Raw genomic sequence first — 13,383 nt, 5'->3', positions numbered from 1 at the left:
CCACCCCACCCCTGTCCCCACCCGGTCCCCACCCGGTCCCCACCCGGTCCGCACCCCGTCCCTGTCCCCACCCGGTCCCCCCCTCACCGCAGGCGCCGGCAGGGCGGGTGACAGGAGGGACAGCGCTCGCAGAACGGTCCCTCGTAGCCGGGGTGGCAGCGGCAGGTCCCGCACTCGCAGCTCCCGTGGCCGCTGCACTCGCGCCCCCCCCGCAGGCAGCGCCCCCGGCCCAGGGGACACCCGCAGCCGCGGCCCCCGAACCCCGCGCGGCAGCGGCACGTCCCGCACACGCACTCGCCGCGCTCCGGGCCTGGGGACGCGCCGCTGTCACACGGACACCGGGGACGGGGACGGGACCCCGCGCCGTGGGGACGGGGACATCCGATAGGGAAGGGACCCCAGAGGGACACACGGTGGGGACAGGACCCACCGGGTCAAGGACACGCAGTGGGGACGGGACTCACGGGGACGTTCCACGGGGACAACCCCCCCGCAAGGACGGGAACCCCAAGGACGGGCAGGGCCGTGTCTCCCCCCCTCTCCCCCATCCTCCCCGGTCCCCCCCCGTGTCCCCCCCGTGTCCCCCCATGTCCTCCCGTCTCCCCCCGTCCCCTGTGTCCCCGGTGTCCCACATGTCCCCCGTGTCCCCCCCCCGTCCCCCCATGTCCCCCGTGTCCCCCATGTCCCCCGTGTCCCCCCCCCGTCCCCCCATGTCCCCTGTGTCCCCCATGTCCCCCGTGTCCCCCCCTGTCCCCCCGTGTCCCCACCTCCGCAGGGCAGCCCCTGGTGGCGCTCGCAGGCGCCGCTGCAGGGGGCGCTGGTGCTGTTAGGGGGGCAGCTTCCCCCGGCCCCCCCCGGCCCCTCCTCCTCCGCGCACTCGCAGTGGCGGCCCCGGCGCCCCCCCGGACACCTGGGGGGGCAGCGGCGGTCAGACCCCCCCCGCCCCACAGACTCGCGTGACCCTCGGCACCCCGGTGTCCCCCTGACCCCCCCGCCCCACAGACCCGCGTGACCCTCGGCACCCCGCTGTCCCCAAGTGACCCCACAGACCCCCGCCCTGTGCCCCTCGGCACCCCGGTGTCCCGCTGCCCCTCCCCCGCCATGTCCCACAGACCCCCAAACTGCACCCCCAGCCCACCCACTGCCTCCATCTCACCCCATGGACCCCCAACCTGCTCCATGGGACCCCCACCCCAGAGCGCCCCCGCACCTGCAGAGCCCGCAGAGCAGCGCCCCCCCGTGGCAGCGCGCGCTGCGGGGCGCGCTCTGGGCGCACGGGCACGCGCACAGCGTCCCCAGCTCCAGCGCCAGCTCCTCGGGGGCCCCCAGCGCCCGCACGGTCACGCGCTGCGGGGACTCCAGGCACGCGCCCGCGCGCACCCGCACCGTGAACGTCACCTGGGGGACACCGGGCCGTGGGGACACCCCCGCGGCGCCCCCGCGTCCCCGTCCCGCACCAGGAACCCCCGATGGCCCTTATGTCCCCAGTGCCCTCTCATACACCTTATGTCCCCATAACGTCCCCCTCAAGTGCCCCCCAATGTCCCCTGTGTCCCCAATGTCCCTGCCATGACCCTCCCCATGCCCCACACGTCCCCCCATGCCCATGTCCCCCCACCATGACCCCCCCAATGTCCGTTATGTCCCCAGTGTCCCCCCATACCCATGACCATGTCCTCCGCATGTCCCTTTTGTCCCTCCATGCCCCCCCCACCCCCATGATCCCCAAAGTCCCCCATGCTCTACGTCACCCCAATGTACCCCCCATGCCCCCCCAATCTCCCCCCCATACTCCCCTATGTCCCCCCAGGTTCCCCCACACCATGTCCCTCCTGAAGTCCCCACCCCCTCATGTCCCCCCCCCATGTCCGCCCCCCATGTCCCCCTCCATGTTCCCCCCCATGTCCCCACCTCCTGGTCGACGCGGACGCCGGTGCAGGAGGCGCCGTGGGGCCGGGGGGGGCCGGGGGGGCCCCCGCAATGCGCCTCGAGGCTGAGGCTGATCCCGGGGGGCAGCGGCGAGTGCTGCAGCTCCACCGTGGACAACAGGCTCTGGGGGGCACCCACGGGTGTCAGCAGCCCCGCCCCCCGGGGCCCCAGCCCCCCCCGTCCCCCCACGTTACGCTGTAGGCGTCGGCGATCAGCTGCACCACGTTGCTGGAGTCGTCCCGCAGCTCCCGCACCACGGACCGCGGGATCAGGCGGCTCAGCTCCTGGGGGGCGCGGTCAGGGGGGCGGGGACCCCCAGGGACGCCCCGCATCCCCAGGGACCCCCCGCATCCCCAGGGACTCCCCGCGCACCCAGGGACCCCTCAGAGACCCCCCCAGGGACCCCCCGCATCCCCAGGGACCCTCCGTGCACCCAGGGACCCCTCAGGGACACCCCCAGGGACCCCCGCATCCCCAGGGACCTCCCGCATCCCCAGGGACCCCTCAGGGACCCCCCCCAGGGAACCCCCGCATCCCCAGGGACCCCCCGCGCACCCAGGGACCCCTCAGAGACCCCCCCAGGGACCCCCCCGCATCCCCCAGAGACCGCCCCACACCCCCAGGGATCCCCACGCCCCCAGGGGCCCCCCTCAGGGACCCCCCTGTGCTCCCCATGGACCCCCGCACCCCCAGAGACCCCCCCGTATCCCCAGGGATCCCCCTCAGGGACTCCCCGCATCCCCAGGGACCCTCCACATCCCCAGGGACCCCCCGTGCACCCAGGGATCCTCACACCCCCAGGGACCCCCCAGGGACCCCCCCAGGGACCCCCGCACCCCGGGGACCCCCCACCTGGTAGATGGGGACGTTGGGCCCGGTCACGGCGAAGATGGGCTGGATGTTGGCGGCCGAGAGCACCTGGGCCACGTGTCCCACCGACGGGTAATCCTGCCCAACGGGGGTTGCTGGGACCCCCGAAATCCCCCCCAGAACCACCCCCCCCGAAATCCCCCCAGAACCGCCCCCCCAGAACCGCCCCCCCAGAAATACCCCCCAGAACCCCCCTCGAAATCTCCCCCAGAACCTCCCCCCCCGAAATCCCCCCCAGAACCGCCCCCCAGAAATCCCTTCCCAGAACCCCCTCCCCCGAAATCCCCCCACCCAGAACTCCCCCCTCCCAGAACTTCCCCCCATCCGAAATCCCCCCCCTCACAAATCCCCCCTCCCAGAACTCCCTCCACCCAGAAATCCCCCCCCCAAAATCCCCCAACAAATCACCCCCCCCGAAATCCCCCCTCCCAGAACTCCCCCCCCCGAAATCCCCCGCCCCGTCCCCCCCCGCGCACGTAGCGGTGGCTGCTGGCGTAGACGCCGCGGGGGTCCAGGTGGCAGCGCCCGTCGCAGGGGGCGACGATCCCGCCCAGTTTTCCGTCCCCCGCCGAGTGGAACGTGTCGTCGGACGCGAACAGGAGCAGCCGCGCGCCCCCGCGCCACCCGATGCGCTCCTGGGACGGGGACGGGGACGAGGGCACGGGACACGGGACACGGGACACGGGACACGGGACACGGGACAGGGACGGGGGCACGGGACAGGGACATGGGGACATGGGACACGGGACAGGGACGGGGACGGGGACACGGGACACGGGACACGGGACGGGGACATGGGGACATGGGACACGAACGGGGACGGGGACATGGGACAGGGACAGGGACGGGGACAGGGACACGGAACACGGGACACGGGGACACGGGACACGGGACACGGACGGGGACGGGGACATGGGACAGGGACAGGGACACAGGGACATGGGACGAGGGACACGGGACATGGGACAGGGGGACACGGGGGGACAGGGACACGGGGATATGGGGACATGGGGACACGGGGACACAGGGGGACATGAGGGAACACGGGGACATGGGGGACATGGGGATGGAGGGACATGGGGACGGGGGGACACGGGAACAGGGGAGTGTGCAGGGGCCGTGCGTGTGATTGTGCTGGTCTGGGCTTTCACAATGTCCACGCACGCACACCTGCACACCTGGGCACGTGCAAACCGCGCACACACGCGCACACACGCACACACACACACACCCCGTGCTTGCACGCACACTCGCACTCACACATTTGTTTGCACGCACACTTGCCCGCGGTCTCCGCTGCCCGCGCTCTTGCACAGCCCCGCTTGCACGCTCGCTCTCCGGGCCCACCCGCCCCGTGCCCCCCGTGTCCCACTTATCCCCCGTGCCCCCCGTGTCCCCGTGCCCCTCGTGTCCCCCACCTGGCACTGGGCCACCTGCACGATGGCGTCGAAGCCGCCCTCGGCCGGGTCCAGGTTCCCGGACACGCGCTGGAGCCCCACGCGCTGGGCGAACAGCTCGGGGTCCGCGGTGAGCGGGAGGAGGTGGCGGAAGGCGCGGGGGGGGTCGCAGGGCTCCCCCCGCCCCGGGCAGGGGCTGCGCAGCTTGGCGGGCGCCGTGCTCACGTACGGCAGCACCGGCTTGTCCACGAACGACCCGAAACCTGCCGGGGACACGGGCGTTGGGGGGAGCACCCCACAACCCGCCCCCCGCGAGGGGACCCCGCGTGTCGCCAAGGATGTGACGTGGCGCAGGGTGGCCAGGGGGTCACTTCTCAGCTGGTGCGGGGTCCCGGCACCCCACAATCCGCCCCCCGGGAGGGGACCCCGCGTGTCCCCACCGATGCGGGCGGCGGGGGTGGCGTTGCGCAGCGTCCCCAGGATGTCCCGCGCCAGGCGCCGCAGCGTGGCCAGGTCGTCCCGCATGGAGTAGGACAGGTCCAGCAGGTAGTACAGATCCACGGGGGGCGCCGCCGCCCGCCGGAACCGCACCGGGAAGCTGCGCTCCTCCCCTGGGCGCGGGGGGCGGTCAGGGGTCCTTCCCCCCCGCAGCTGTCGGCACCATCTCCCCGCACCGGAGCCGCCTCCCGCTCCCCCGGCACCGCCCTTCTCCATCACCCCCCGTCCTTCTCCATCACCCCCTGTCCTTCTCCATCACCCCCCGCCCTTCTCCATCACCCCCCCCGTCCTTCTCCATCACCCTCCGCCCTTCTCCATCACCCCCCGCCCTTCTCCATCACCCCCCCCGTCCTTCTCCATCACCCCCCGTCCTTCTCCATCACCTTCCCCCCGCCCTTCTCCATCACCTCCCATCCTTCTCCATCACCCCCCGGTCCTTCTCCATCAACCCCCGCCGTTCTCCATCACCTCCCCCCCCTCCTTCTCCATCACCCCCCCGTCCTTCTCCATCACCCCCCGTCCCTCTCCATCACCCCGCGTCCTTCTCCATCACCCCCCCCATCCTTCTCCACCTCCCCACTCGTTCCTCCTCCCTCCATCCCCATCCATCTCCACGTCCGTCCATCCGTCCGTCCATCCACCTGTCTGTCCATCCATCCTCCCTCTCCCCATCCTCGCTCCCCCCCCCTCCCCCCGTCCCCCCTCACCGGGCCGCAGCTGCACCCGCACGCTCTGGGGGCTGAGCTGGGTGGGCCCCCCCGGGCCCCCCCCCGGCGCGCGGTCCCGCAGCACCCGCACGCTGCCCCGGGGCTGCACCACGGCGCGGGGGGGGCAGCCGGCGCGCTCCAGGGCCTCCCGGGGGGCGCAGCGGGGGGCGCCCGCGCCGCCCCCCCGCGGGAACTCCTGCGGGACACGGAGGTCGATCCCTGCACCCCATCCCCGCCCCCCCCGTGGGAACCGGGCGGGTGCCGGGGCGCGGGGGGGCCGCACCCCCGGCTGTTTGTCACCGAGGTTTTGCTGCTTCCTGGTGACAAACCGCAGCGGCAGGGAGGGTCACGCAAGGGCGGCAGCAGCGGGGCCCGCGGGGGGACAGCGGGGACCCCCCGCAGCACGTGGGACACGCGGGGACAACGGGGACCGCCATGGGACACGGTGCCCCCCCGCACACCGCCGCCCTGTGTCACCCTCAAGGGACGCCAGTGCCCCCCACGCTGCGCCCCAACTGCACCAGCCGCACGGGGACCCCACGGGACCCCACAGGACACAGAGACCCCACGGGACACCGGGGGGGCCCCCACGGCACGTGGCCGCCCGCTGGGGGACCGCAGGGGCTTGGGAACAACCCCCCCCAATCTCAGGGGACCCCCCAGGGACATAGGGACCTCCTGGTAGCCCACTGCCCCCCCTCCCCGTGCCCCCCCAAGGCGGGGACCCCAATTCCACACCGCGACCCCCGGGACACCACGATCCCCCCAGCAGGGGGGGGAACCCCGAGCTGAACCCCGAGAGCCCTGGGGGGCCCGGGAAGGGTCGGGGGGAGTCGGGAGGGGGGTCAGAGTGGGGGGTCGTGGGGGGGTCGGGGTGGAGGAGTCGGGGGAGGGTGTCGGGGGGGTGTCGGGGGGGGGTTGGGGGGGGGGTCGGGGGCCCCCACTCACCGGGTCCTCGCACCAGGCGCATCGCGGGTGCGACCGCACACACGCCTCGCAGGTCGCCTGGGGCTCGCAGGACCCTGGGGACACCCGGGGGTCAGGGGGGTGGGACAAAGGGACCCCCCGGGTGACCTCCCCCCAGCTCACCTGTCCCGGCCCCCCCCGGGGCCGCCAGCAGCAGCGGCAGCAGCAGCAGGAGCCCCCCCGGCCGCCCCATGGTCCCGTCTGCACGGGGGCGGCGCCACATCCTGCCCGGGCGGGGGGACAAGGTGGGGACACGGGGCGTGCGGAACCGGCGTCATCCCCGAGCTCCCGGCCCCTCCCCACGGCTCCCCCGTTCACCCCCGTCCCCCCCGCTTCACCCCGGGGCTCCACAGCCCCCCCCAGTTCAGCCCAGGGCTCCACAGTGCCCCCCAGTGCCCCCCAGTTCACCCCAGGGCTCCCCAATCCCCCCCAGTTCCCCCCAACTTCACCCCCAGACTCAGACCGGGGCTGACGTCACTTTATTGATAAAAAGGGGGGGGGACAGTGGCAGAGGCCGAACAACCTCGTTACATCTTATTATGAGAGAGACCCCCCCGCGGGGAGGGGGGGCAAATGGCTCCAGTGACAACAACGGGCCCCCCCACGTCACTCACCCCCAACATCATCCCCGACATCACCCCCCAGCTCATCCCACCCCCCAAAAAGACAGTCCAAGTTCCCCCGGGGGCACCAAACCCTTGGGGGGTCTGGAGCCCCCAGCAGCACAGGGGGATCGGGGGGGGGGTGTCAGAAATCGGGGTCCTCGGAGTCCCCCGGGGGGGGCGGCTCGTCGCGGGCCCCCCCCCAGACGAAGCGGTAATTGTCCTCCAGGGCCTGCTGCCGCCGCCGCTCCTTCTGCGCCTCCTCCGTGCCCTGCAGCTGGGGACACGGGGGACACGGTCACGGGGACACGGGGGTCACGGTCATGGGGACACAGGTCATGGGGGACACCGGCACAGTCACGGGGACACAGTCATGGGGGACACGGTCATGGGGGACACGGGGGACACGGTCACGGGGACACGGGGGTCACGGTCATGGTCACGGGGACACGGTCATGGGGGGACATGAGAGTCATGGTCACGGGGGGACACGGGGGTCATGGTCACAGGGGTCATGGTCATGGGGGGACACGGGGGTCATGATGGGCACACACAGGGGTCATGGTGGGGACACCCCCTGCCTGGGGACACCCACCCCCCGCACAGCTGCAGCACCCGGGCTGCCCCCATGTCCCAGTGACCCCCCCCGTGCCCCAGTGTCCCGCCTCCTGTCCCTCACTGTCCCCCCCGTGTCCCCACCAGGATGTTGAAGAAGATGTCCTTCAGGTTCCTGGTGTCCTCCTCCGACAGCCACTGCGCCTCGTCCTCGTCGCCCCCCCCCGCTGTCACGATCTTGATCTCGATCTTCCCTGGGGGGGGCACACACAGGGGGTCACGGGGACCCCAAAGTCTGCGTCCCGCCCCCCGGAGCGCCGCCGGTACCTTCGGCCCGCAGCCCCTCCTTGGCCAGCAGCTCCCGCACTTCGCTCTCCACGTTCTCCGGCGGGGGGGGGTCCCGTCTTGGGGGGTCCCAGCGCCCGATCCTGCTGACCCTCACCCGCAGCCGCCCCTCAGCCTTCCTCCCGGCCCCCTCCTCTTCCTCCTTGTCCCCCCCCCGCGAGCCCCCCCCGTCCAGCTTGTCCATCAGGCGGTTGAGGGTGGAGGCCAAAGACTTGGACGCCTGGTTACGGTCGAACTCGCCCTTCAGCCCCTCGGTCTCCAGCTCGTCCTCCACCTTTGGGGGGACAAAAAGGGTCGGGGGGGTCTCACCCTGCCCGGGGGTCCCAGCCTGCCCGGGGGTCCCATCCTGCCCGGGGGTCCCCGGGCGGTGACACACACACCTCGTTGATGATGTTGTCGAACTCCTTCTCCATCTCGGTCTTCACCTCCTCCTTGAGCTGCGCCATCTGCTCGCGGGGCAGGACAATGGCCTCCAGGTCCTTCTCGAAGCCACCCAGAAGGTCCCCGTCGTCCTCCTCGTCCTCCTCTTCCTCCTTCTCGGCTTCTCCCGGCGCTGGGGGCTCCTCAGGCCGCGGGGGGGGCGCGGGAACCTTCGCCTCCTCCTCGCTCGCCTGCTCCTTGGCCTGGGGGGGCGGCTCCTGTCACCGTCCCGCGGTGACAACGGAGACGGGCGCCTGGGGGGCCGGACCCCCCGCGCGTCCCCACCTTCCGCGTGCTCTCCTTCAGCTCCTCGATGAACTGCAGCAGGTCCCCGGGGCTGCGCAGCACCTTGAAGTGGATCTTCTTCTGCGGATCTGCAGGGGACAGCGACAAGGGACGAAGGATGGGGACAAGGGACAAAGGGTGGGGACAGCGGACGGCGGGTGGGGACAGCGGACGGCGCATGGGGACAGCGAGGTGCAGCGGGGGACAGACCGGCCAGCAGCGGCCACCAGCCCTGGGGACTCACCAGCCATCTTTGGGGACGGTTCCTCCACCTGCGGGGACAGGGACAAGGTGACAGAGCCCGAAACTGCTCCTGCAATGTCACCACCTCGCCGGCGGCCTCGAGGACGTCCCAGGGCCGCCCCGGGGCCGCGGGGACTCACCGTGGCGCCGGCCCCCTCGCTCACCCGCTCCCAAAGGGCCGCGTCCCGGCCGGGCTCCGGCTCCGGCTCGTCCCCCGGCGCGGCTGGAGGGGACGGAGGGACGGCGTGAGGGGGCGCGGGGGCTGCGGCGCCACCAGCAGGGCGAAAGGAGGTGACAGGGGCCGTACCGTCCCTGCGGGCCGCGGGCGTCCCCTCGGGGGGCTGCGGGGGGGCCTGGGCGTCCCTCTCGCTCCACAGCCTGGTGTCCAAGGTCCTGAGCTCCTCCGAGATCTCCTCCACCTTGCGCTTGGTGTCGGCTTCGGGACGGGGAGGGGGCGCAGGTGACACCCCCGGAGCGGGTCCCCGACCCCCCAGCTCCCTCAGCCGCTCCCCAAAGCTTCTCCAGCCCCTCCCGGGCTGGATTTGTAACTATCGATTCCCGCAGAGCGTTGATAACGATATTAAACTGGCCCCGGTATGTTAAGCTGGGCCCAGAATATTAAACTGTCCAGACGTTACTAAGCTGGGCCCGGCACATTAAGCTGTCCTTGGAATATTAAACTGGCCCCAGAATAGTCAACTGGCTCCAGAATATTACGCTAGTGCCACAATATTAAGCCGGCCCCAGTATAATTAAACCGGCCCTGATATCTTAAGCCAGTCCCAGAATATTGAACTGGCCTCAGAATATTAAGCTGGCCCCAGTATAATGAAGCCGGCCCTGGTATCTTAAGCCGTTCCCAGGCGGTTAAGCTGGCCCAGCCCCGCGCAGGATCTGCCCGCTCCCCGCTCGCGGCCCCGGCACTCACAGACTTGTGCGCGCACGTACTGCACGTACTGCGCGGGGCTGAGCGCGGGCTGGCAGCGGATGGGCTGCGGCGCGGCGCGCGCCGGCGGCCGCAGGAACGGGTGGTGGCAGATGCGCGTGGTGTGCACCGTCAGCACGTAGGAGCAGGACTGCGGCTCGTCCACCCGCGCGATGTAGTCGCCGGCGCCCTCCTCGCACAGGAACTGCGCCGGGGGACACCGGCGTGAGGCGGCGCCGCGGCGGGGACACTGGGGGCACCGCGGCGGGGACAGCGGGGGCCGCGGCGGGGACAGCGGGGGCCGCGGCGTTGGGGACAGCGGGGGCCGCGGCGTTGGGGACAGCGGGGGCCGCGGCGGTCGCACTCACGCGGACTTCGGCCTCTCTGGCGCGGCCGGTGAGGTCGCAGCGGGAGCCATTGACGTAGCTCTGGCTGTGGTAGCGCTTCAGCTGGTGCTGCTTGGTGGCCTGGGGACAGCGGGACGGTGAGCAGGGGACAGGGGCGCCCCGGGCCCCCCGGCGTCCCGCGCCCAACCTTGGCCGTCTCGTCGTTCCAGTCGAACGCCGAGTGGTAGTAGCCGAGGAACAGGACGTCGCCTTTGATCTCCGACTCTGCGGCAGAGGCACCGGGGTGGGGACACCGTGGCACCCGGGACGACCCCCGGGGACAACCCGCCCCCTCCCCGACGTCGTGTCACCGTCCCCACCGGCACCTTCAACGTGGTACTGCTGGATGTGCTTCCCGTAGCAAAACTCGTACGTCCACCAATCCTTGGTCTGAAAACGGGGGAAAAGGGAAAAGGAGAGCGTGCCGGGCGCGGCGGGCGGGCTGGGGCGCCCCCGGCCCCCGCACCTTGAGCAGACAGGGGGCGGCCGCCATGGGGCGCAGCAGCTCGGCCACGCCGGAGCCGTTGTAGAGCGCGGCGTCGTCCTCGGCGGCCGGCGGGCGCACGGCCGCGCGCGGGAGGCGGCACTCGTAGCGCTGCTTGAACCGGGACGCCACCGTCACCACGTCCTCCGCCGGGCGCTGCACAGCGGGGACACCGGGTCGGTCGGGGGGACACGGGGTCGGTCGGGGGGGCACAGCGGGGTCGGTTGGGGGGGCACAGCGGGGTCGGTTTTGGGGGGACACAGTGGGGCCGGCGTGCAAGGGACATGGGGTCGGCGTGTGGGGAGCACACAACGGGGTTGGTCGGGGGGGACACAGGGTCGGTTTGGGTGGGGACACGGGGTCGCTTGGGGGGGGGGGACACGGGGCCGGTTTTGGGGGGGGACACGGGGCCGGTTTTGGGGGGGGACACGGGGCCGGTCGGGGGGGGTCACGGGGCTGGCCGGTTTGGGGGGACACGGGGCCGGTCGGGGGGTCACGGGGGGTCGGTTTGGGGGGGTCACGGGGGGTCGGTTTGGGGGGGGTCACGGGGGGTCGGTTTGGGGGGGGTCACGGGGCCGGTCGGTTTGGGGGGGTCACGGGGCCGGTCGGTCTGGGGGGGGTCACGGCCGCCGTGCCGCCTCTCCCGCTCTCGCCGCGCGGGCTGGGGGTTCGGCCCACGGGGAGGGGGCGGCACAGCCGTGTCACCGCTGCCCCCGCGGCTCCGGGCCCCCCCGCCTCGCGGGCTCCGCGCCGGGGGCGGTGACGGGACACGCGGCGGCAGCTGCAGCCCCGACCCGCGGGCTGACCCGGGCGGGACAGCGGCCCCTCCCGCCGCCCCGGGACTTGGCCCCGGAGCCTCCGGGACGAGCTGGGGCGTCACGGTCACCGCGGGGACCCCGGGACCGGGGCGGGGGAGGTCACCGGGACACCGACCCGGCCCGGCCCGGAGCGCCCGCAGGACCCGGACAGGTACGGCACCCCGGACCGCGTCCCGACCCCGGACCGTGTCCCGATCCCGGACCGCGTCCCGACCCCGGACCGTGTCCCGACCCCGGACCGCGTCCCGACCCCGGACCGCGTCCCGACCCCGGACCGTGTCCCGACCCCGGACCGCGTCCCGATCCCGGACCGCGTCCCGATCCCGGACCGTGTCCCCACCCTGACACGACCCCGGCCCCAGAGGGTCCCCCGGCCGGTGCCCCGACCCCCACGCTGGTGTCCCGGTCTCGCGTGGGACCGGCGTCCCCGGTCCCGCCCGGCGCCCGTCCCGTCGCCACGCACCTGCCCGGCCAGCACGGGCTCGGCCAGGATCTCCAGCCCGTACTTGAGCTCGCTGAGCTCCTGCAGGTTGAGGGCGGCGCGGGCCCCGCGCAGCGGCCGCCCCGGGCCCAGCACCGCCAGCACCGCCAGCAGCACCGGGCCCGGGCCCGGGCCCCGCCGCGCCGCCATCTTCCCCCCCGCCGCCGCTTCCGCCCGCCGCCTCCTCGCTCCCGCCCCGCCCGCTGGCGACCCGCATGCTGATTGGGACGTCGTACTGCCCGTCACGCCCCTCTCGCCTTCTATTGGTTGAAGCCGGGAGATTACGCGACTGGGCTTGAGGCCGCGGTGGGTGGGCGGTGGCCGCGCCAGAGTGTGAGGCGATTGGGCTGAGTCAGCTCATGCGGCGGCCAATGGCGAGGCGGGGCGCAGCCGCTCCCGGTGACGCAACGCCAGGCTCTTAAAGGCGCAGGGGCGGCTTCTGCCCATTGGCCGAGAGGGATGCAGGCGATCCCGGCCGCCTGATTGGTGGAAGGAGACAGAGCATCCCGGGGGGGGGGGGGGGCGAAATCACGTGATTACCGAAGCCAGGAAGGGGGGGGGGGGGGTCCGGCTCCGTTCCAGGGTGAGCCCCCCCCCGCCGTGGGAGCCCCAAGCGCGGACCCGCGTGAGGTGTGTGTGTGTGTGTCCACCCCGAGACCCCGCCCTGGGCGTGGGTCCCAGCGGGCCCCCCAATATCTCCCTGAGTCCCCCAGCACCTCCCCACGTCCCCCCATGTCCCAGGTACCTCAGCACCCCCCGATGCGTCTCCCCCCGCGTCCCCAAATCTCCCCCCGGAGCCCCCAAGTGCCCCCAATCTCCCCCCCCCGCCCAGAACCCCTCAGCCTTCCCCCCCCCCCAGCCGTGCCCCCCCACTAGCATTCTCCCAACCACCCCCCAGCATCCCCTCTCCCCTCCAAGCTCCCCCAGCCCCCCCCGTCCGCAGGCAGCCCAGGCCCGGCCCCCCCGTTCCCCCCACGGCTCAATGGCCCCGTTGTTCCCCCCACGCGTGGGCACAAAGCGCGGCCTGTGGCAGCCGGACCCGCGCTGGGGGGGTGCGGCTCATCTCCCCCCGCCTGGGACACGCCCGACCCCCGCCCGCCCCGATGCGACGGTGACGGCGACAACCGCCCCCTCCCCGCTTTGTGCGTCCCCCCCGCCCCTCCCGGGGCTGCGGCGCTGCCGTTCCCGTCCGGGGCCGCCGGGGGCGCCCATCGCCCCCCGCCCCCCCCGCTGCCGGTGCCGCTGCGAGCGCGGGGACCCGCCGGCGGAGCCAGGTAGGGCCGAGCGACCCCCTCCCCCCGCTGTCGCGACATGTCGCGGCGGGCGCGGCACCTGCCACCGCCCCTCGGCAAAACGGCCCCCCCGCCAGGCCCCCCCGCACCCCCAGGGCCGCCGGCGCCACCGAAGCTCCGGACACCCCCGACACCCCATCCCCGGGACCCCCATCCGCGGACCCCCATCCCCTGCCCCCC

The 13,383-nt window shown here is 73.2% G+C and overlaps 2 protein-coding genes across 4 annotated transcripts; both read right to left on the bottom strand.

Annotated features, from left to right (window-relative positions):
* Positions 1-83: 83 nt before the first annotated feature.
* On the bottom strand, positions 84-6,560 carry ITGB7 (integrin subunit beta 7; the record flags this gene model as incomplete). The annotated part of the gene is made up of 12 exons (XM_080360648.1): positions 84-310; positions 768-910; positions 1,211-1,398; positions 1,912-2,052; positions 2,124-2,213; positions 2,782-2,877; positions 3,276-3,434; positions 4,218-4,459; positions 4,637-4,807; positions 5,402-5,597; positions 6,350-6,423; positions 6,491-6,560. 12 exons carry the CDS (start codon positions 6,558-6,560, stop codon positions 84-86), a joined length of 1,797 nt encoding a protein of 598 aa, XP_080216774.1.
* Positions 6,561-6,974: 414 nt separating this feature from the next.
* OS9 (OS9 endoplasmic reticulum lectin) lies at positions 6,975-12,095 on the bottom strand. Of its 3 annotated transcripts, none has more exons than XM_080360636.1 (14): positions 11,894-12,095; positions 10,595-10,768; positions 10,455-10,518; positions 10,277-10,353; positions 10,111-10,209; positions 9,746-9,947; positions 9,125-9,253; positions 8,958-9,040; positions 8,819-8,846; positions 8,575-8,663; positions 8,250-8,492; positions 7,852-8,143; positions 7,669-7,778; positions 6,975-7,246 (listed from the first exon to the last, which is right to left on the bottom strand). In XM_080360636.1, exons 1-14 carry the CDS (start codon positions 12,059-12,061, stop codon positions 7,115-7,117), a joined length of 1,890 nt encoding a protein of 629 aa, XP_080216762.1. In that variant the 5' UTR covers positions 12,062-12,095; the 3' UTR covers positions 6,975-7,114. The 3 variants fall into 3 exon arrangements, with proteins under 3 accessions (XP_080216762.1, XP_080216763.1, XP_080216764.1); XM_080360637.1 differs by having other exon boundaries at positions 8,982-9,040; XM_080360638.1 differs by lacking the exon at positions 10,595-10,768.
* Positions 12,096-13,383: the final 1,288 nt, after the last annotated feature.

Source organism: Nesoenas mayeri (genome assembly GCF_963082525.1).
Source record: "Nesoenas mayeri genome assembly, chromosome: 28".
Lineage (NCBI taxonomy): Eukaryota > Metazoa > Chordata > Aves > Columbiformes > Columbidae > Nesoenas > Nesoenas mayeri.
Note: the sequence above shows the minus strand (reverse complement) of the source record. Positions and strands in the feature narration are given on the sequence as shown.